The sequence below is a fragment of the Fukomys damarensis genome, unplaced genomic scaffold (genome assembly GCF_012274545.1).
Source record: "Fukomys damarensis isolate Sample0158 unplaced genomic scaffold, DMR_v1.0_HiC HiC_scaffold_20, whole genome shotgun sequence".
NCBI lineage: Eukaryota > Metazoa > Chordata > Mammalia > Rodentia > Bathyergidae > Fukomys > Fukomys damarensis.
Window position 1 is genome coordinate 14,030,327 of NW_022900932.1, and position 22,308 is coordinate 14,052,634.

At 53.1% G+C, this 22,308-nt stretch overlaps 1 protein-coding gene across 12 annotated transcripts in view; it reads left to right on the forward strand.

Moving 5' to 3' along the window:
• Dlg5 (discs large MAGUK scaffold protein 5) overlaps positions 1–22,308 on the forward strand; it is a 90,180-nt gene that overhangs the window by 51,223 nt on the left and 16,649 nt on the right. For 10 of the 12 annotated variants that reach the window (XR_004518245.1, XM_033766486.1, XM_033766485.1 and 7 more), the window contains 14 exons: positions 848–940; positions 2,341–3,360; positions 4,254–4,377; positions 4,756–4,900; positions 6,379–6,491; positions 7,037–7,126; positions 7,341–7,491; positions 10,766–10,928; positions 11,020–11,153; positions 11,734–11,880; positions 14,617–14,797; positions 15,341–15,489; positions 16,222–16,392; positions 17,434–17,630. Coding sequence is in view for 11 of the 12 variants with exons in the window: in XM_033766486.1 (XP_033622377.1) it covers positions 848–940; positions 2,341–3,360; positions 4,254–4,377; positions 4,756–4,900; positions 6,379–6,491; positions 7,037–7,126; positions 7,341–7,491; positions 10,766–10,928; positions 11,020–11,153; positions 11,734–11,880; positions 14,617–14,797; positions 15,341–15,489; positions 16,222–16,392; positions 17,434–17,630 (2,878 nt within the window). In the remaining variant the exon portion in view is untranslated. The remainder of the gene's footprint in view (positions 1–847; positions 941–2,340; positions 3,361–4,253; positions 4,378–4,755; positions 4,901–6,378; positions 6,492–7,036; positions 7,127–7,340; positions 7,492–10,765; positions 10,929–11,019; positions 11,154–11,733; positions 11,881–14,616; positions 14,798–15,340; positions 15,490–16,221; positions 16,393–17,433; positions 17,631–22,308) is intronic. The other 2 variants (XM_033766483.1, XM_033766487.1) reach the window with 2 other exon arrangements.

The window sequence follows — 22,308 nt, forward strand, 5'->3', positions numbered from 1 at the left end:
GTTTCTGTAATCAAACCCATGTAGATATGACCTTACATATTTAGTAAGATGTGTTACCCCTGTACACATGGAAAAAAAAATAAATAAATATAATTAACATTTCTAGACCAATATGGCTGTCCATTTCTGTACAATGCCAACTCAACACAGTAAATTCGGATGACTTTTTGCAACATTGGCAGCACCGTTAAACTTTCCCAAAATTCAATGTATATATATATGTGTGTGTGTATATATATATATTTATATAAAAAGACTAATAATAGCAGTATGCAATGCATCGATAGCACCGTGTGTTTCTTATCATGACAGAGCAGTGCCCTGTGACCCAGGGCTGGCAGGCTTAGCCACTCATTGCTGCACATGTACTGTGGCAAAGTACATGTCTGTGAGGAATGGGACAGAGATCGGGCTGGGGATGGAGAGAGCATTGAGTCTTGGTGAACCGCGGCCATGCCTCACTTTCTGTGGTCCTTTCTGGTTTACCAGGTCTCGCTTCACAGCCAGACTCTGGCTTGGGGTCCTCATGTACCCTTGCTGCATCCCACAGGAAGGAGTGAGGTTGGGGTTCTGGGCAGGGGTCCACGTGGTGCAGCAGGGTGCTTCCCGGGTGTCCTTGGAATTCTGGTCCTTCCCATAGATGATGTGGGGTTGCCTTCCCCTGCCACAGAAGCCCTGTGTCTGACACCAGGCCTTGCTGGAGAGGAGATTTCTCTCCTGCGCCAACTCCTGGCTTGGCACCTTAGAGCACCCCAGGATGCCAGATGGGCCGAGCCCCATCCTGGCAGCCTGAGAGTGGGGCTGAGCCACCCCGTGGTGGGCTGACTGGCTCGCTGTCTGGCCCTAGATCAATGGCATCGCACTGGACAACAAGTCTCTGAACGAATGTGAATCCTTACTGCGCAACTGCCAGGACTCCCTGACGCTCTCCCTCCTGAAGGTAAGGACCACACCTGCTCTGCTTTTCCAACCTTGTGCACCCGGCTGTTGCTCAGGGCCACCAGGGCCCTTGAGCGAAAGGTACTGAATGACAAAATGCAGGGGGTACATGAAGTCTGGCTGGGTCCTGGTTGGAAAACACAAAACAGCCCAGAAGGCCGTGTTGGAGACGGTCGTGTGCGTTGGAATCTGGACTGGATGATTGGATGATCCTAGAGGACTGTTTGTTTCCTTCAGCCTATATAGGAAAATGATCTTATTTGGGGAGGTGCATGCTAAAGGTAACAGGGAGCAATGTGAAGGTGTTTGTGACTGGCTTTCCACTGTTCTGTGGTATCAGTACAGACAATAAAGACAACTTAAATCCAGTTAGTGGGTTTATGGACATTCATTGTACTTTCCTATTAACTTTTCTACGTAGTTGAAAAGATTATTAATAGAAAATTGGAAAAAATAGGCCCAGCTTGTTTCATTAAGAGATGTTTTCCAAATTAAATAATTGTTTTTATTTATTTGTTTTGTTTTGTTTTTGGTACCGGGGATTGAACTCGGGTCCTTGTGCTTGTGAGGCAGGCGCCGAACCACTGGGCTAAATTCCCAGTCCTAAGTAATTGTTTTTAAATCGGTAGACTTTCTGGGGTACTGTTTTAGGACTACAGAACAGCAGGGCTGGGACAAAGTCCTCACGTACTCCCTCAGCCCAGCCCCTGGCACTGCTCCTCCCTCTGCCTCACATCTCCCCTGTGACATCTGTCCTGAGTGTGGTTCGTTTGTCACAATCGCTGTGCCACTCTGGGTGCCTCACTGTTACCTACAATGCGTGGTTTACCCGAGGCTCACTCTCCGTGTGGTATACTTTGTGGTTTGTGACGAAAGGACACTGACAGGCACCCAGTGATACAGTGTCACGGGGGTTGGTCTCTGTCCTGCATTCCCCTGTGCTCTGCCTGTTCGTTGTGCCTGCTCTGAGGCCCCGATGGCCCTGACCCTGTCTCTGTCTCCGAGCTTTTGCCCTTCCCAGGATGTGTGGCTGTGTCATGAAGGGCGTGGCCTTTCCAGACAGCCTAACTCACTCTGCACCATGCTGTAAGGTTGCCCCGGGCCTCTACGGCTGGACAGCTGGTTCTGTTTTGGCCCTGATTAATATCCACGGCCTGCGTGTAACACGAGGAATTTATTTTAATGCCGGATAATTCTTAAACTGTGCAGGACACCGTGCGGGTGTCTGCAGCAAGTGTCTGGGTTGTGATGGGCCTTCACACACGTGTGTCCCTCTGTCCTTCTTTCTCTGAGGGGGTGAGGCCCTCCCTGCCTGTTGCTCCACTGTGGGGACCGTTTCTGGTGGCATTTCCGGGCCCCGTCCCCTGACCCCTTCCTCACCTCTGTGCTACCCCTGCTTAGGTGTTCCCACAGAGCGCCTCGTGGAGCGGCCAGAACATCTTTGAAAACATCAAAGACTCTGATAAGATGGTAAGTTTTCGCGCCCACGGCCCGGAGGTCCAAGCTCATAATAAGCGGAATTTGATGCAGCACAATAACTCCACGCAGACGGATATCTTCTACGAGGACCACCTGGAAGACAGGAAGGAGCTAGGCCCGCCCAGAGGCAGCAGCTCCTTTCTGCACAAGCCATTTCTGGGGGACCCCTTTCCGGTCTCCTCCCAGACCTGTCCCAGCGCCTCTGAGCGCAGCCTGAGCTCCTTCCGCTCTGATAACTCTGGGGAGCGTGGCTATGGGCTGGTGGACGTGCGGAGCCGGCAGCCCCTGCTGCCCTTTGAGACTGAGGGGGGGCCCTGCGGGACAGTGGAGGCCCCCCTGGACAAGGTGGACTCCGAGAGCTCCAACAGTGGTGGGACCTGGCCCAAGGCTGTGCCTGGCTCCGTGGCGGGGCCAGAGAAGCTCTCTGTTTACAAGAAGCCAAAGCAAAGAAAGTCTATCTTTGACCCGAACACTTTCAAACGCCCCCAGACGCCCCCCAAAATTGACTACATGCTCCCAGGCCCTGGGCCCGCCCACTCCCCCCAGCCCTCCAAGAGGGTAGAACCTCTGACGCCCCCGAAGCCCCCCAAGAGGAGTGACTCCATCAAGTTCCAGCACAGGCTGGAAACCAGTTCTGAATCCGAGGCAACTTTGGTTGGCAGCTCCCCATCCACCAGCCCCCCGATCACCCTGCCGCCCGGTCTGGACCCCGGGGAGCCCATGCATGCATCACCCCCTCGCAAGGCCCGGGTCCGCATCGCCTCCAGCTACTACCCTGAAGGGGACGGGGATGCCTCCTGCCTGCCGGCCAAGAAGTCCTGTGACGAGGACCTTACCTCCCAGAAGGTGGATGAGCTGGGGCAGAAGCGGCGCCGGCCAAAGTCCGCTCCCAGTTGTCGGCCCAAGGTGGCTCCAGTAGTGATTCCCGCTCAGTTCCTGGAGGTAGAGCGCAGCCTCAGGTGGGGGTGGGGGAAGCTGGCCGTGGGCCTGCCGCAGAGTGCCCTGCGCTGGCCTCCCTGGGCTCCTCGGGGGCTGGCTGCTTTGTCTTTGCTCTTGGTGGGGTGGCCGGTGGATGCCAGCAGGAGGCAGCCCTGCCAGGAGACCGGCAGGTGCTGGGGTGCATGACAGTGGCAGTTTGACACCGCCGAGAGTGTGTTCTTGGACGTAGCCTTAGGTTTGCTTTTGCAGCAGGACTTTGAATTTGTACAACAGAGGCGTGGGATGGACTTGCAGAGTTGGGTGGCACTTGTAAGACTGTTAGCCAATGACAGAGTGGTCTGTGTGTGCTGCTGTCAGATCCAGAGGGAAACATTTCTGGGAGCCAGGACTCTGGCAGGCACCAGCACACCCTACTCACAGTGAATGTTGCCAGTTGTGTAGAGTTTTATGTGACTGATGCATGTGTAGTTAAAAGAGACTAGCTGGTGGTGCTGTCACACACCTATAATCCCAGCAGTCCAGGTAGCTGAGGCAGGAGGACCTCAAGATCAAGCCTAGCCTGGGTGACTTAGAGTCTGCCTCAAAAGCAAAATTAAAAAAGGGCTGGGGATGTAGCTCAACACTACAGAGGTAGGCCTTGTATTCAATCCCCAGTACTGAAAACAAAGCAAAAAGGTCAGGGTTTTCCTCTGGGATTGTTTTCTGAAAGGTTTGTATGGGAGGCGCCTCCCTTCTGGGTATACAAGGCAACCGGAACAAACAGTAACCTCTTTCCTGCTCCGTGTGTCCATTGCTGGAGTGGGAGGAGCTCGAGCATGGGGGGACAGCCGGTGGCTTGCTAACGGACCTGAGTAGCTCACCCTTTCCAACAGCCACCCTTGCCTTTGCTTCTGCAGGAACACAAATGTGTCCCCACCAGTGGAGAGCTGTCCCCAGAGGCCCAGGACTGGTCACCTCACTCGCCAGGGCATTCCAGTCGGCAGGGCAACTCCCTGTTCTACGCCAGCAGACCTTCTGTGGGTGAGTAGGTGGGCTGGGGGCGGGAGAGGGGTGTGGTGTGGAGCCATGGGGCAGCCCAGTCTCTGGGGATACAGGCAGGAGCTGCTGCCCTGTCTGGGACATTCGTTCTGGCATCTGTGCCACATTGCTGTTTGTCGAAGTGCTTTCCCCCCACAGCAGCGTGGCAGTGGGAAGAGTCAGGAGAACGCTCCCTTTGTGTAGAGGGAGAAAGGCAGGTAGCAAAGCCATGGAGTAAGTGGTAGTTAAAACTCTAGTCTTCCTCTAGAGTCCTCTTCACCAGGGAGGCTCGCTGCTGCCCTGGTTGGTGGGAGAGAGATTGCATTAGTCCACTGCTGCCTGGGTGGTTTGGGGCGACTGACCTCACCGGCCCTATTCCAGGCACTGTTCCCCGGAATGTGACCCCCAGCACCACTGTGAGCTCCATCCTGCGGAACCCCGTCTACACTGTACGCAGCCACAGGGTTGGACCCTGCAGCTCTCCGCCTGTGCCCCGAGATGTCGGCCCCCAGAATCTGCCTCCCAGGTATGCTCAGCACCCTGTGCTTCCCTGCACACCAGCTGTCCAGAGCCCCTAGACAGAGAGGCCGGTGGGCAGGAGACTTCCTTGGACAGCTGGGCAGAGGTGGTGGAGAACAGCGCTGGGACCCCAGGAAAGGGAGCTTGAAGGGTGCTCTTGTCACTAGTGTGCAGTTTCTAAACTCCTGTCCCGGGCACTGTCCCACACCCTCTCCTCTCAGGACACAGCAGCCTTCTGAGCTAAGTCCTGTTTCACTTTTTCTGCTGTGGGGATGGGGGCCATGAGACTTCAAAAGAATTGGAATTTTATTTTACTCTTTTTGAGACAGGGTCTCACTATGTAGGTGAGACTGCCCTGGGACTCGCTATGTAGCCCAGGCTGGTCTCGAACTCACAGCGATCCTCCTGCCTCAGCCCCCCGAGTGTTGGGATTACAGGCATGTACCACCACACCCAGCAGCTGAATCTGTTTTATTAAAAAAGAAACCTAAAAAAAAAAAAAAAAGCCTGAAATTAAAAAAAAAAGTGAATAAGAAGTAGGCTCAAGATCACTCTCATTGTTCATTTGGCAAATTATTGTTCAGCATGTACTGCAGGCTAAGGACTGTTCTAGTTCCACGGGGTGACAGTGGCAAACTGAAAAGACAGCTTCCTGCTTTGAGAGTGCTTTACGTTCAGGTGTGGGAGGCAGACAGAAATGCAGAGTATGTTGGATGGTACCAAGTGGCTCTGCAGGCGGTAAGGCAGGGTGACAGGCCAGCCAGGAGGTAGGGTGGTGAGGGAGGGCGCTTGTGGCCAGAAGGAAGACAAAGGCCAGCGGCACAGGACTTTGTGGGCAAGCTTCCAGGAGGGAGAGCCGTCGGTCCTGGGGCCTGGGCACCTGGGCACCTGGGCATGGCAGGGTGGGAGATCGGCGAAGGGGGGCCACCAGTCATAGTGCACAGACCTGTAGGACCTGGAACCATGCTAGAGGAGGTGGTTTCGTTCTGAGTGAGTAGAGACGCTGGAACAGTGGGATTTCTGCAGGGAAGAGACATGGTCTCGTTACACAGCCAGAAGAGACCTTGTCGGGACCTGACCCCACCCCACCCCCATCAATCTGACACGGTGACTCTGGCTCTGCCTGTTGCCCTCTGGTGTCCTAGGCGCATGGTCCAGAGGCTCAGTCTCCTCTCCAAGGTCCCTGGTGCGAGCCTGGCCCCTGTCTGCCTGTCTTGTGCCCACCAGGTTGCCAAGCCCCTTTTCCCCGTAGCATCCGTTCCTCCCAGTGAGCCAAATCCCAGCCCTGCTGCAGAAGTGGGAGTGACCCTGACCCAGGCACCCCATATGTGTTGCTCTAGTTAGATGCCACCTCTGAGAGGTGGACAGGGCATTATGGGGACCCCCGGGCCTCCTGGCTCAGGCAGACATAGCCCTGGCCCTGCGTTTCTCCCCAGTGCCGCATTGGGTCCTGTTCTTCCTCTTACCCCTCTGGTTCTCTCGCAGTGTCCAGCACCAGGGACGCCTGAGCCTGGACCTGAGCCACAGGGCCTGCGGCGACTGCTCTGAAATGAGAGCCTCCCACGGGTCCAACTCGCTGCCCTCCAGCGCCCGCCTTGGTAACTGTGCCATCAGACCCTGTGTGGGAGCGGGCACCTGTGTCCCGATGCCCACGGCTCCTCCCCTCTGGGGCCACATTGGTGTCTGGTGGGGGTGGAGTCTGCCGCTTGGCTGCACTCAGAGTCCCTGCCCCTGCCCGAGGTCTTCCACAGTGGCCGTGGGCTGTTTGGGGGCCTGGCTCCGTCCCTGAGCTTGCTGGTCTTGCTGGGGTATTTTGCATGGCTGTTCATTCACTTAGGCAGATGCAGCCCAGGGGAGAGTCTCATGTTGTCCTTGCAGTGGCTCTGGTGCTGGGGAAGAGGAGTAACCTGTGCCCCTAGGTCACTGCTTGGGTTTTGGGCTGGATGTGGAACTTGTATGATCTTGGTCTGGAGAAGCCTGGCTCCTTCCGACACTAGGGGCCATGCGTCCACCCCCATCTTGGCCCCCAGCATAGCCGGCAGGGCCCAGCTTGCTTTACATGTCACATCCTGACCGTCAGGCCTGGATAAGGGTGGCGAGGTTGGCATGAGGCCTCACTTCCTGTCTCCTTACGGCACAACAGGCTCCTCCAGTAACTTGCAGTTCAAGGCGGAACGCATCAAGATCCCACTGACGCCAAGATACCCCCGGTCGGTCATGGGCTCTGACAGAGGTGAGGACTGCTGGGCACTCGGCCGTTCGCTGTGCTCCGTCCCTCGCCCTTACACGGGGGGTTGGTCTTCTCTGCTGGTCAGTGATGGTGCGTGAGTATGGGCATAGCAGGCAGTGTGGCGCTGGGCAGCTAAACCCAGGCTGTGCCACGCTGTCGGGACCCAGAGATCCCTGCCCAGACGTCAGCCCAGCTGTGTCTCCCCGCTCTCCCGCAGGTTCCTTGTCGCATTCCGAGTGCAGCACTCCTCCACAGTCTCCCCTGAACATCGACACCCTGCCCTCCTGCAGCCAGCCACAGACCTCAGCCTCCACATTGCCCAGAATCGCCGTCAACCCCACATCCCACGGGGAGCGGAGAAAGGACAGGTGAGCGTGCATGGGCATCGACGGCCTGGGCAAACCTGCGGATGGTAGATGAGGGTGAGGGACCGACTTGTGTGTGGAAGGGGCGGAATGGGGAGCTCTGTTTTGATTTGATCAGGGCCTAGCCAATCTAGCATGGGTCGCCTGGCGTTATTCCCTGGTGCCTTGCCACAGGCAGTTGCTTGTGTGTCCCATGGGGCACTCGATGCCAGGGCCCAGCAGGGAGGTGGGGAAGGAGTAGATGGCAGGGATAGAGCAGGATGGTTGAGACCTGTTGGGCAATCATGCTGGGGATGATCCTGTGGTGGCAGCCGTGTCAGGGCAGCGTTTACTACTTCCCAGCTCACATTCCAGTGCTCAGTGTGTTAAGTTATGGAAGCCTCGCCATCACCCTTGTCACTGTGATTAGTTCCACATCACGGTGAGGAATCTGGGTCCAAGGGCAGCAGTAATGGCTCTGTGGTCACATGGTCAGCCACCAGCCCTTAATAGCATCAGAATTCATTCCAGCCCTTTACTCTTTGTTCCCTGTGAGCTACATCTAGTTCTTTTCCCTTTTCATAGTGAAGTGAAGCACACGTGGTGAAATGAAGTGTGTGTACAGCATGAAAGCACAGCTTAGCCATTGGTTGGTTTCCTTCTAAATGTAGGCCCATGTGCGCCTGGGCTTTAGATTGCCCGCAGGCTTGGTGTCCAAGGCCTCTCTGCTGAGGCTGTCACCCCTGCCCCAGCACACTCTATGTGCCTCATGTTCCTCTCCTTCTCCTTTCTTTCTTTCTCACTAAGCCCAGCTTGCTTTGTCTCTGTCCTCTGGTCTCAGCCTCTCACGTAGTTGGGACTGTAGGTGTACACCACTGTGCCTGGTGCTCTTTTCTTTCACTGTGGAGCCTACCAGACCGTATTCATGTGTGAAGGTTCCATCTAGACCTTGAAAGTCTGAACTTGTAAGTTAGCAAAGTCAACAAATACTAACCCAAGAGACCTGAGGTGGACAGAAGGTATCTACACCCAGGGGCTGGCCCTGGGGAAGCAGGCACAGTCCATAGAGGATGTTTGAGAGTCCTTGTCGTGAGGTGCATTCAGAAACAGGGGGCTGGGGGCTGTACTCACCCCAGCTCTGGTCCTCACTGAGAGATCAACACCTTCCCCAAAGGCAGTGTGTCCGCAATAGGGAAAGGACATTGTCATGTGCAGTCAAGCGCTCCCTTAGCCCCTTACCAGGTACAAAGAGCTGGGGATGCTGGGTACTTCCTGCCCCAGTGCTCCCTGTGATGTGATTAGAGAGGACACTTAGCATGTGTGACCTCCCTGAGCAGCAGGTCATTAACTAAAAGTTGCCCCTTCTTCCCTGAGTCTGAAAAGTTCACTGTCATAGCGTCATTATGCAAAATGAAGCTGGAAAAGTAGGAAAAAGAAAAAAAAAAGTCACATACAGTCTGTCCAACTAAAGATCCAGTTGCTGTTGACCTTGTGACCATTCTGTAATTCACATTTTAATGCACATTTTATTGTTTGTATCATTTTGTGGATGTGATCACATCTTGAACATTGTCTCTTCAGTGATTTGTAATGTTATACTTTACCCACCTGTTTTACAAAGTAGTTTTGTTGTTCCAAGGAAACTTTTCTGTGTAGTCTAAAAAATTTAAGCCATTCAGATGGAAAAGTAAGGGTACCTCATCAGGGGCCGCCCCTGTGCATGTTTGGTAAATTCTCTGTAGAGAGACCTTTGTGGGCACAGACATAAACACGTGTGGAGGTTTCTGTAAATGCAGTTGTGCCCCGGTGCCTTTGCACGACATGGCATTCCCTCTGTGTCTTTCCATGTCAGTAAACCCGATTTATGGAGTTATTGCGAGCAGCTTCTTGGCTGTTGTTGTGACTTGGTTTACCTGCCCCTTTGTTGAGGTCTGTGCATGTGTGGAGATGGAACAGGGACAGTGTAATCCCTGGGGAATGGGGAGCTGGACCTAGCGCTGCCTGCCGCCATGGGCGATGGTGGGAAGGTGGGTTCCGCCCGTCATCTGGGCTGGGTGTGAGGATGGTGTGGGTGGCTGCCCAGTCAGGATTCTCACAGCTCTGAGCCGCCTGGCTCTGATGCATGGTGAGTCGCACATGTGACCTTGGGTGGCATAGGGCTGGCACAGAGCCCTTGGACCTGGAAGGCCAGGGAGACTTGGGGAGGGATGAGTGAGGAGGTGGGGTTACCTTGGAGGGTGGGCAAGAACAAGGACAATTTCAGAAGAATTTCCATCTCTGCTCTTCTGAGAGGGCTGGTCTGGGCCTGGGCAGAGGCCTGCTGAGCCCACGGAGCCCTCTGCCTCCTGTGGACAGGGTGGGCAGTTCAGGTATCTCCCCACCGTGCTGCCTGTCCCTTACCACATCGAGCCTCCATGGGCTCCAGAGCGGCCCCAAGGGGCAGTTGCCAGGTTGGCTCCTTCTCTCTCTGGCTGGGACTTCCTCCTCTATGCCTTGGAGGGAGGAGGCCTGGAAGGGTCCGCTCCAGCCCTGAGGGCAGCTTATTGTCTCCGGCCGTCCTTTCTGTCCGTATGTGGCAGGCGTCTTCCTTTTTTGAGTTTTCCTTCTCTCCTCTCTAACCTTCCTGCCGTCCAGATGTCTCTTGCACCACAGATCTCTTCTGAGGCTGCCCGTGGCTACTAGGCCCAGGTCCTCCTCGCTGAGGAGTCTGAGGTTGGCCTGACATGAGGCTCCCTCGAGCCCCTGCCCCTCGTGCTCTGGGGTGCAGTGCACAGCAAGTGCATGTTTGCAGCCTTGGTCTGTGCCTCCCCGCACCCCACTTCTCATGGCTTGGGTTTGCAACAGCTTAATTTCCATAATCGGTCTGCGTCATCCCATGCAGCCAGTAAACACATCTGGGATCTTATAGCATCTCTTCTGGAACCACTGTCACCCCAGAAGCTATCTTTCTCCTGTGAGCCCTCCCTGGGGTTTGCATGTTAGGAAGCAGGTCCTCTCACACGTGAAACCTGTGTGTCCCCCCCTGTGTACATCCGTGCTCGTTGTTCCCGTGGGCCATTCTGTCTCGGGGCTCGGTGTCTCCTGTCCATTCGGGTGCGCTGTGTCTGTGGTGCATGGAGTTTTGGGAACATGTGTCCTTTGTCATACACAAGCCAATCCATCATGTCCCTGTTTGGCTGGGTCATTCTGGGAGCACATGGGCCCTGGGGCTCTCTCTGCACCTGATGGCATGCCTGACCTCAGACTCCCCTCCACCCTGCTTCCGCTCTGAGTCCTGAAGCTTTGGCTCTTTGCCCAGGCCTTATGTGGAGGAGCCACGCCACGTGAAGGTGCAGAAGGGCTCGGAGCCTCTGGGCATCTCCATCGTGAGTGGGGAGAAGGGCGGCATCTACGTCTCCAAGGTGACCCCAGGGAGCATTGCCCACCAGGCTGGCCTTGAGTACGGGGACCAGTTACTTGAGGTAAGAGGGAGCCCTCTTCTCTTCCCTCCTAAATCTGTCTCCCTAGCCTGGTCCCCTCCCCGTCACTGAGCCCGTCCCGGTTTCTCCCCAGTTCAATGGCATAAACCTGCGGAGCGCCACAGAGCAGCAGGCCCGGCTCATCATCGGGCAGCAGTGCGACACCATCACCATCCTGACCCAGTACAACCCACACATGCACCAGCTCAGCAGCCACTCCCGCTCCAGGTGAGCCCTGGGGGTGGGCAGGTTGGGTGGGAGCTGCCGGCTGCAGGTTCTGTGGATGCTGCTGCTAACAGGGCTACTCAGTCAGCCTCAGGTTTTTGGAGAAAAGGACCTCACCTCCCAAAATAGGCTGTAGAAGCAGATGGTTGTGGCCTGTGCTTGCTAGGAGCCAAGGTCCTGGGCAGGATTCTCACACAGTGGTCAGCTGTCTGTCCGTGAGCACACACTGGTCACCCACTGTGCTGGCCCTCTGCCGCGTGGGTCACAGGGTAAACGACCCGAGGGCCTGAGTGCCCTGCAGGGCCACATCCACGGTGCAGCAGGGGATCTGGAATGCAGAGGCTGAGGAAAAGGGACAATGACTCCACATGTCTCTCGTGCTGGACACTGTGGAAAAGAATCCCTGAGCCGAGGGCAGACTGCTGCCATGAGTCTGAGCTCCTGGTATGCCTGCTCTCCTGGGGCTCAGGGCACAGAGCCATGTGGCCCAGTCCCATTTGCAGCCGATTCGGCGGGCGTCACAGAGGAAGGGGCTCTGGGTGGCTCTGTGCTTCTGTTTATCCCTCCTGTCTTCTGTCCCCAGCTCCCACCTGGACCCTGCTGGAGCTCACTCCACTAACCAGGGCAGTGGGGCCACCACCCCAGAGCATCCCTGTGTCATCGACCCACTCATGGAGCAAGACGAGGGCCCTGGCACCCCTCTGGCCAAGCAGAGCACCCCCAGCTCCAGGTCAGCAGATGCATGCAGTGGGGCCCTCATTTGTCCACTGAGTGCATCTCTGTGGGTCTTGGGTGTCGGGCGGCCAGATTCTCCCAGAGCTGCAGACCACAGCCCTGGTCTTTGGAATCTGGAGTGAGAGGCCCTCCCTCCCATCTTCCCTCTCTCATTTCCTCTCTCTTGTTTGTCACCCTTCTGTCGTCTTCCCTTTTCTCGTTTGCTCATCCGATTCTGTCCCCAGCCAGTCCCAAGTCATCACTCAGCCAGGGCCTGAGCTCTGGCCACCAGCGGCAGTGCTGTCCCATGGCAGGTGACAGGCCACGTGCAGCCAGTCACAGTGCGATGAGGGACACTGCCTGCCACTGTGGAGCTTGAGGCGGGACAGGTGACCGCTGGGGGTGAGCAGAAGCCTCTCTGCAGGCCCCATGGAGGAAGCAGGAGAGGAGGCGGTGTTCTCTGGACTCTGCATGTACGTCAGCCTGGCCTGGGGCTGGAGGGACCAGGAGAGGACCACCCCGGCCACGGTGTGACAATTGCTCCTCCATCCTGCAGGGCCGCTTCTAAAGTAAAGTGCCCAAGGAGACCTGCTCTGCACAGGATCAGCCCTACTAGGACTCCTGTAGCAGAATATTAATCACAGGCTGGCTTGAGGTCACCTTCAGCAGTCTCTACCCTGACTCAGTTTACCGGCTACCCTTCCCGACCCATTCTGTGTTCTGGATGGGGAGGCCGCTCTCGTGAATTGGCGCAGGCCCCATCTGCATGCAGTGCTTGGGATGTTGCTGAATCAGCTGTCCTGTGTGGGAGAATGGGTCACACGACTGCGCGCCTGAAGCCAAAGCAGGGCAGATGGTGTATCCGGGTGGCAGGACACCTCCCAGGGAGGGCAGTGACAGCCGGGGCTGTAAATGGGGGCGTTCGTTTCAGCCTAGTCCCCGGCTGGCTTCGTGACCTGTTGTCTGGCTTTCTCTGCATCGCCGCTCTGCCTCTTAACCTCTGTCCTACTGAGATGATAGAATTAGAACCACGATGAGACCACTGTCAGCTGTCTGAGTCAGGGCCCGTGACACCTGCGGGAAAGGCTAGGGCAGTGATGGCGAACTTAATACAGACTGAGTGCCCAAACTGCAGCCCTGAAACCACTTAGTTATCGCAGAGTGCCAACACTGCAATTAGACTGAATACTGAGGTTTTTACTAAAAAAAAACAAAAACAAAACCAAAAACAAAACTCATACATTAACATCTTCTATCTTAAAAGAAAAACACAGTAGCCGGGCATGGTGGCACACACCTGTAATCTCAGCACTCAGGAGGCTGAGGCAGGAGGATTGGTTGTGAGTTCAAGACCAGCCTGGGCTACATAGTGAGTTCCAGGTCAGTCTCAACTACACAGTGAGACCCTCAAAAAACAAAACAAAACAAAACAGAAAAGAAAAACAGTAACAACTTTCAATGATATAAACAGCTTTTTATTGAAAGGTAACAGTTTGCATTTGGTATGCTTTTGCACAATTAATTCAGTCTTTGCTGTTGTGTGTGAGCTGATCATTGTCAGACCTTGCTCATACTTCAGTTAGTTTGAGAGCAACGCATGCAGCACTCAGGTATCTGTTGTTAATCTGTTTCTTATGTCAGTTTTCATATAATTCAAAGCTGAAAACAGCTGCTCACAAGCATACAATGATCCAGACAAAATAAGAAACCTCAAGTGCTTTCATTGACTTAAAATTATACGGCAGAGAATTCCACACTTTAAGGGTTTCATTTTTAGAGTACCAGCTGCTCTCTCCTTGGTCATCCGTACATGCTCTGTCTTTGCAGGTGCTGCACTCAGGTCATAGAATTTATTTACTTCTTTTTTTTCCCATTAAGTTTATTGGTACCTTTAAAGCAAACAGTACAGTTACATTCATCATTGGGATCCTGCACCTTTACATGACAGGTCTTGGTTCTTGTTTTTCCTCACACCTCTGCCCCCTCTCTTCACCCCCTTCACCCTTCCCCATTTACAGAGGCTTTGTTTCCATTTTTTAATTTTTTCAAATTCTTTCTTTTCCCTTATTTCCTTTCCCCTCCCCTTCCCACTAGAATTTATTTTTCCCGATAGAGCTTTCTTTCTTTTTTGTTTGTTTGTTTTTGGTACCGGGGATCAAACTCAGGACCTTGCGCTTGCGAGGAAGGTGGTGGAACCACTGAGCTAAATCCCCGGTCCCCAGATAGAGTTCTCTTAAAATTTTAACAGCTCCACTTCCAGATTTCCAAATTCTTAACCATTGTAAGCAGGGGAGATCAAGTTCTTCAAATCTGGAGAAGGAAGGACGCGTAGGGTTGTCTCCATCTTAGGGAATTGTCTGTACTAACATTCTCCTTTGAGGCTGCTACAATGCTAGAAAATTCTGTGTACATTTTCTGATGGCTTCTAGAATTGTCTGCAAATGTTGTAGAATTTTCTGATTACATTTTTAGATTGGAAGATATTTCAGCTGCCCACTTTCAAGGTCTGTGGCGACTGGGCTCATGCTGAGAGAGGTCTCCACGTGCCCGCGCTGGCACGTGTGGCATCGGTTCCCTGCCTGGGCTGGGCCTCCACTGTTGGTTGCTGTCTTCAGGCCGCCCTGTCCTTCTTGTCCTCCTCATCCTTGTCATCCTCATCGTTCTCCTCCCCCTCCTCCTCATCCACCACCACCTCGTCCTTCTCCTCCTCCTCTTGGACGTGACTGGGAACTCTTGTTTTCCTCCCCGAAAGGACTGTGGGAGAGGCCAAGAAGACCCCAGAGCCCCGCATCGTCTTCATCAAAAAGTCCCAGGTGGAACGTGGGGTGCACTTGTGTGGCGGGAACCTGCATGGGGTGTTTGTGGCCGAGGTAGAGGATGACAGTCCTGCCAAGGGTCCCGACGGCCTCATGCCCGGGGACCTCATCCTCGAGGTGAGTTCTGCGGCTGAGCAGGCTGGGCCACTCCCACTGGTACTCGGGCCCATGCTGTCCGGGGGACACAGAAGTTGGAGGGCCACAGCCCCTCTCCTGGTGACTGCTGGTGCTGCTGATCATTGTGAATCTGGGAGAGTGGCAGGGCAGCCACTGAGAGAACTCTGGCCCAGGCAGCCAGAAGGAGGCCCCCCAGTCTGGCGGGCGGATGTGGTCTTCTTTCCTGGGTCTCCCAGGCTCACCGGGGAGGGAGACGGCTGGTAGACAGCAAAGTTGCAGTTTCATAAGCAAGAGGCAGGGCTGTACTTTGAGCAGCCCCTTCTTGCTGGGGGACCCACACAGGCATTTTCTGGGGAGAAGCTGTTGAAGGCAGAGCAGCCATGGAGCAGGGAACCTGGTAGACGGGATGCAGTACCCAGGACTCAGTGGTGTGGATGGCGGTTGGGGCCTGCGAGGACTGTCCCCAAATCGGGATGTGGCCCTCCACCCTGTGCCTGAGCTGTCCCTGGCTACCGCCGTTGACTTTGGCACCGTTCCCCACAGTATGGCAGCCTGGACATGCGCAACAAGACAGTGGAGGAAGTCTACGTGGAGATGCTGAAGCCCAAGGACGTCATCCGCCTGAAGGTGCAGCACCGCCCTGAAGACTTCGCCAGGATCAAGGGCCTGCCTGGGGATGGCTTCTACATCAGGTGCCAGGGGCCGGGGCTGGGTTCTGGGCATCCTCTTTAGGGTTCAGGGCCTGGGAAGGTGGTTTTTTTTGAAACAGGGTCTCACTATATAGTTGACACCGATCTGGAACTCACTATGTAGCCCAGGCTAGTTTTGAACTCACAGCGATCCTCCTGCCTCAGCCTCCCGAGTGCTGGGACTACAGGTGTGTGCCACTATGCCCAGCTTAGGGCCTGGGGAGTTTTGAGGCCACTGTGCCTGCCCTGTGTGCTGCAGAAAGCAGTACTTGGGGATGGCACTGGTGTCTCCTGGCAGGGCTCAGAACTTCGTTCATGTTCCCTGAGGTCTGAGGGATCCTATAAGAATATAAGCATTGATGAGGTCCCCTCCCTGTCCTGAGAATGGCAAGTGATAGACTTTCATCCTAGGGAGTTTCCCATCTGTAGGGACCTGGCCTTGACTTTCAGGGTGGAGGCACCCAGTAAAGGCCACTGAAAGGGGAAGATCTGGTCTTGGATCTTTGCAAGAGAGTGTCCCTCCCTGATGGGGGTGAGGCCTCTGTGTCTATCCTGTTCTGTAAAGTATTGGGCTCTGTCCTTCAGGAGTTATCCTCTGCACAGAATCCTATTCCTGGTGGTATCTAGGGACAGCTGAAGGCCAAGCAGTGGCCCCAGGAACCTATGCAAGGGTTTGCGGCATCTCCCTGGCAGCAGGTGGCTTCCTGACTCGGTTCCCTCTGTCTCCTGCTCCAGGGCCCTGTACGACCGGCAGGGTGAGGTGGAGCATGATCTGAGCTTTAAGAAGGATGACATCCTCTATGTGGACAACACCCTGCCCCAGGGCACGTTTGGGTGCTGGATGGCATGGCAGCTGGATGAGAGTGCCCACAAGATGCAGCGCGGGCAGATCCCCAGCAAATACGTGTAAGTGTCTGCCACCTTTGGGAGACCCGGCCCACTGTCCCTTGGGGTGAGGCAGGCTTGGGCTGGGGAGAGCTGATTCCACTGCTCACACCAGCTTCTGGGCTGAGCCCCTTGCTGTGTGGCTTCTCTAAAAAGCTGCCTTGAGTGTGCGTCTGTGCAGAGGCAGAGTAGCAAGGTGGGTGGCACAACCTCTTTTCCAAATAGATGCATGGAGCTGCAATTCATATACTACACAATATGCCCAAAGTGTACAATTCTGTGGTCTTTAGTGTATTCACAGATGGGTGCAGCTGCCTCCACCGTGCTTGTCAGAGCATTTTCATCACCTGTCAATCACTGCCCTGTGCCAGTCTGTTTTCTGTTGCTATAACAAAACCACTGAGTCCTGGTAATTTACAAAGAAAAATGATTTATTTAACTCTCAGTTCTGGAGGTTGAAAATGTAAGATCATGAGGAGGAGCCATCTGGGCTGTGTCACAGTGTTGGGAACCCAGAAGAAACCAGCCTAGTGCAGACAGGAGAGATCACAGGGCAAGAAAGGCAGCAAGGGGTGTCTGGCGCCAGGCTTGCTTTTTCTGCAGCAGCCTGTTCTTGTGGGAACTCCATCAATCCCTGACTGCGTCCCAGTAGGTCACACCTCTTAGGGGTTCCTCGACTCTACCACCCTGGGGACAAAGCTCCCAGCACAAAGACGTTAGGAGACCCTCGCACAGCATCCAAACCATAGCGCACGTCTGCCCTTCTTCCTCTGCTCTGTTCCCGGCCCTCAGCAGCCATCTGTGTGTATGTGGAGCTGGCAGCTGCACAGCTGTGGGTTTCTGTGGGGTGGACGTTGGCAGGGCGTGGCCTTTCCCTCATCCCGTGGAAGGAAGCATATCGTGGAGTCATCAAGTGCAGCTCCTTTTGTGGGAGCTGAGCACTTCCTGTCACCAGGAGCCTGAGGGGACATGGGAAAAGCCTGGCTTCTGGTTGGCCATCGCTGTGCTCCCTGGGAGGGTGGTCCCTGTAACTTCCTTGGCGTTGTCTCCCTGTGACTGCAGGATGGACCAGGAGTTCGCCAGGAGGCTCAGCATGTCCGAGGTCAAAGACGATGGCAGCGCTGCAAAGACGCTGTCAGCGGCTGCACGCCGGTCCTTCTTTCGAAGGAAACACAAGCACAAACGCAGTGGGTCCAAAGACGGAAAGGACCTCCTCGCCTTGGACACCTTTTCCAATGACTCCATTCCACTCTTTGAAGGCAAGTGCTGGGCCCACTGCCTTTTGGGTTCTCCAGGAGGATTCGCTGAAGCTTTGCAACTGGGGCCTGAACAAGAGGAAGGGTTTTGTACACCGGACTGGAGGCGGGTGTCCAGACTGTAGGGTGGTGCTACTTGTCTTCCGTCTCCCAGCTGTGCAGTGTGGCCTCTGTCTTCAAGGCCTCATGGCCACCGTTTGTCATTGTAGCCCCAGCCATCACATCTGTTTCAGGAAGCATGGTAAAGGAAGGGGCAAGGCAAAAGTGTGTCTCAGCTGAGTGTCCCCTCTTTAAACAGCTTTTCTGCCAGGCGTGGTGGCGCACGCCTGTAATCCCAGCACTCGGGAGGCTGAGGCAGGAGGATCGCTGTGAGTTCGAGACCAGCCTGGGCTACATAGTGAGTTTCGGTCAATCTCAACTACGTAGTGAGACCCTGTCTCAAAAAACCTAAAACAAAAATAAAAATAAATAAGTAAACAGCTTTTCTTGGGACACCACCCTGTGACTTCCATGTACATCTCCTTAGCCACTCGCATCTGCATAGGAGGCCTTAAAGCCTGTTTTAGCTGGAGGCATCACTGGAGCTGGAGTTGAGGCTGAGGGCATGGCCGATGGCCCTTGTGGAAGAGATGCCTTTGTTCTGGGCGGTAAGAGGCCCTTGTGAATGTGGCTCCCAAGACCCTGTGTGTGTCCACTGTCTCCAGGCATCTTTATATTTAAAATCGAGGCCATAGGCCAAGTGGCTGAGTGGGCCACACTGCAGTTTATGGACCACTGTCCAGCACCAGGACGAGGTGGACCTACCATAGATCATGGAACAAGTCTGGCCTGTTGCCCGTTTTTCTCCCTCCCTTCGTTTGTTCCTCCCTCCCTCCCTCCTTTCCTTCCTCTTCCTCTCTCTTTCCTTTTCTCTTTTTTTTTTTTTTGTACCGGGGATTGAATTTGGGGCCTTGCTTTTGCAAGGCAGCTGGTGGCACCACTGAGCTAAATCCCCAGCCCTGCTGCTTGTTTTTGTACAGCCTGCAAGCTAAGGGCAGAGTTTTATCTTTTGGCAGTACTGGGGATTGAACCTCAGAGAGCTGAGCTGCATTCCTAGCCCCCCCCCTTTTTTTTAAACAGAATCTCGCTAAGTTGCCCAGGCCGGCCTCGAACTTGTGAGCTTCCTACCTTAGCCTCCCAAGCGGCTGGGATTATAGGCATGCACCACCGTGCTCATCAGGGTTTTACAAGGTAGAAATACAAGGTAGAAAAAAAGACCATTAGCCTTCTGGTGATGATAGTTTGCTAACTTTTGTCTTTTTGCCTTCAAGCCTAAAATATTAACCAGGTTTGGGGTTGCCTGCCTGTAGTCTTGGCTACTGTAGAGGCTGAGGCAGAAGGCTTGCAAATTCGGGGTCAGCCTGGGTAAAAGATCCTGCCCCAAAATTACAAGGGACTATGATGTAGCTTGTGGGTAAGGTGCTTGCCTAACAAGTGTCAGCTCCAGGGTACAATCTGCACTACTGCAAAAAAAGAAAAAAATTAGTATTCTTTTTACTGTCTTGCCCTTTGCAGAGCAAGTTTGCTGACTTGTTAGTCAAGGCAAGGTTTCTGTCTTCACCCTTGTTTTTGTTTTTTGGTTTTTCCCCTTTATTCCTTCACTCTCTCCCTTGGATTCCCTGCTCCTTTCTCCCACGGACAACATTGCTGGATGTGTTTGTATCTCTGAAAAGTAGCCATTTCCCCGTTCTTCTTTTAGTTCTTCTGGGTTTCTGCACTGTTTTTTGTGAAGTCATTGCCGAGTGCCTACACCACTAGTTTGTCCCATCTTCCCGGAAAATCTCATTAAGAAACATCCTGGTCTCTAGCCGTGGTTCCTGCCCAGAAGTCTGTTTTGTATGATGGTGTAATTTCCACAGCAGTTTTCTTTTGGTTACTGTTTATGTAGTTGTTTTTTTTTTTTTTATAAACTTCTCTATACTTTATTATCTATGGATCTCTTACTAGCAGCACCTGGATTTTTTTATCCACCATGGCGATCTGTCTTTTGAAAAATTTTATCAAACTAGGACATGTGTACAGCAAAGTACACATACATTTTAATTGTGTATTTATTTATCTATTTTTTGTTTTCTTGAGACAGGATCTTGCTATGTAGTTTAGGCTGATCTCAAACTCACTATGTAGCCCACTCTGACCTCAAACTGATCCTCCTGCCTTAGCCTCCCGAGTGCTGGGATTACAGTTATGCACAACCACGCCTGGCTGCGTATACATTTTTAGCCATGTGAGCGGTGCAAGGAGTTTGCATACGCCCCACCCATCCACAACAGTCCTTATTGTGAAATCAGTGTTTAATCTATTCCATAAATGGAGCATACACTCACCATCTTACTCTTTGATTTTTGGCTTGCCTCTTTTATGTTTCCTCATTTCTCGTGTGCTTTTGTTTTGGTTATTTTTACTCCTTTCAGTCCATTAATTTTCAGTTATTTTAAAATTTGAGTTCTCTGAGAATTTTCAGCAGTTCTCACAGCATACGTCTTTGATTACTGCTAACCTACGTTCCCGTTTTAACGCTTCCCTGACAGTTCTGAAACACTGGCCTGCTCTCACTCCATGTACCGCCTGCCCAGCTTACACAGTTACCACTTTAATTTCACGCGTATTGTAAGTCTGTCCCTGTTTGTATACCAGCTCTGCACTCCGCCCTGCACTTCTCTCCTGGTTTTGTCTTCTTTCTGCTGAGCAGCTCCTTCAGTATTTCTTGTCAATCAGGTTTGTTGGTACCATTGTTTTTGGAGATATTCACTAGGTGAAAAACTTCACCCTGATCTTTACAGTCTTCAAAGCCTTGTATCCTGGGTGGGTTCCAGGACCCCCATAGATACCACTGTGCAGATATTCAATAATAAAAGACACAGTATTTGCATATACCAGCATACATCATCCTGTACACTTTTTTGTTTGTTTGGGGGGGGGAGTTATTTGATATTTACATGGAACAAATCAGCAGAACGAGATTATATCAGATAGGCTGTGTACAATAGCTGCCACTTACAAAACATAGCAGTAATCTGTACCTGGCAAGTAGAAAGAGAACCAAGAATTCAAATGACTTTAAAACCAAGGGAGTACATACATCACTAACAAATTAGAACACCCCCCCCCAAATTCACATTTTCTACATTTAAAAAAATTACATGCCATGCCTGCTTGGCAAATGCAGGGTCCTGAGTTTGATTGCTGGTATCAAGAAGAGAAAAAAAAAAAAAAAAGTTTAAAAAAGCCAAGGATGTAGCTCAGTGGTGCCACACCTGCCTGGCAAGTGCAAGGTCCTGAATTCAAGTCCCAGTACCAGAAAAAAAAAAATGACAACTCTCACAAATATCAAAATTCAAAGTCCTTCAAAGGAGGAGAAATAAGATGCTTGACATGAGCTCTAAGTGTCAGGTGAGTTTTACGTCACAAAACCAGTTTTCTTGGCCTCAGTGTCCTGTGTCACTGATCTCCACATCTGTGCTATAAAAGCTTCTGCCTCTTCATCAAGTACCTGGCAATGTCATCCAGAATGCGCTGAGGTGAACTCATAACCTTTGAGCAAACATAGTCATGTAGCTGCTGCTTCTCCTGTGTGTACTGTGGTTTTCTTACTCCTCTGTGGTCGAGTCCATTGCTCCATCCGTGCGCTTCTTAGCCAAAAGCCGAGAAGCAATGCTGTGTCACACGGCGTCCCCACACACCAGCCCGGAGGCCGAGCAGTGCATTCAGGTTTGGCTCTTGGATTTGTTCCGTGAGACTCTTCATGTGTTTGCACTTTGCTTCAGTGTTCACAGTGCCTCTGCCAGCGTTTTTATCGTCTTCGCCATAACACAGTGGAACCAGTTTCCTTTTTCGGGGCACGTGGTCACTGTCCTCATCCTCAGATTTGTCAAAGACACCGTCTACAGGTGGCTGCTGCTTTTTCACAGAATTAGGCTGAATAGGACTGCTGGAAGCTCCCAGCCTGAGACTCAATCCTGTTTCTGGCCTGCGTTCCTCAGGTTGCTGGTGGTCTGGTGACTTTTCATGGGGTTGAATAACACCACAGGGAGGCTTGTCCCCAGGAGTGTGGGGTGTCCCGCGTCGCCACTGGCAGAGGAAACAGATGGGGAGGAGCGATGGGCCTCAGAGTGGGTTTCCGACGAGGCTTTCACCTGGACTCTTCTTCCGTAGGCTCTTGTCTTTCTCCTCCTTCCTCTGACTGGCTCTGGCTTTATTTGTGGTTGTCTCCAGCTCTCAGCCTCTTGTTCTCTCCACCAGAGCTCTGTATCCAGATCTGGGTCCCCTTCTGCCCCAAGGCGCTGCCTGACTCCCTCCAGCTCTTCCTTTTCTGTCTTCCTAGCTCATTCATTCTGTCATTCAGCCTTTTCTGAAGAGCACTTCCCCTGTAGTGACTGAGGTCATCGCCAATCATCATCATCATCATCATCGTCATCATCATCGCTGAGAATTCTAGTCCTTTAGCCTCTTTAGCCATTTCTTTTCTTTCTTTCAGCCTCTTTCTCATATTCCTGAGTTTTTTTTTCCTCTCTCTGATTCCCCAATTTTTAAGTTGCTCTTGAGAAGCAGCTTCTCTTGGAATTTTCTTCCAAGTTTGCTTCATTCACACGCATCTTTTCTAACTTCTTCTCCGTCTCGTTTCTTGTCGTTCTCGCTCATG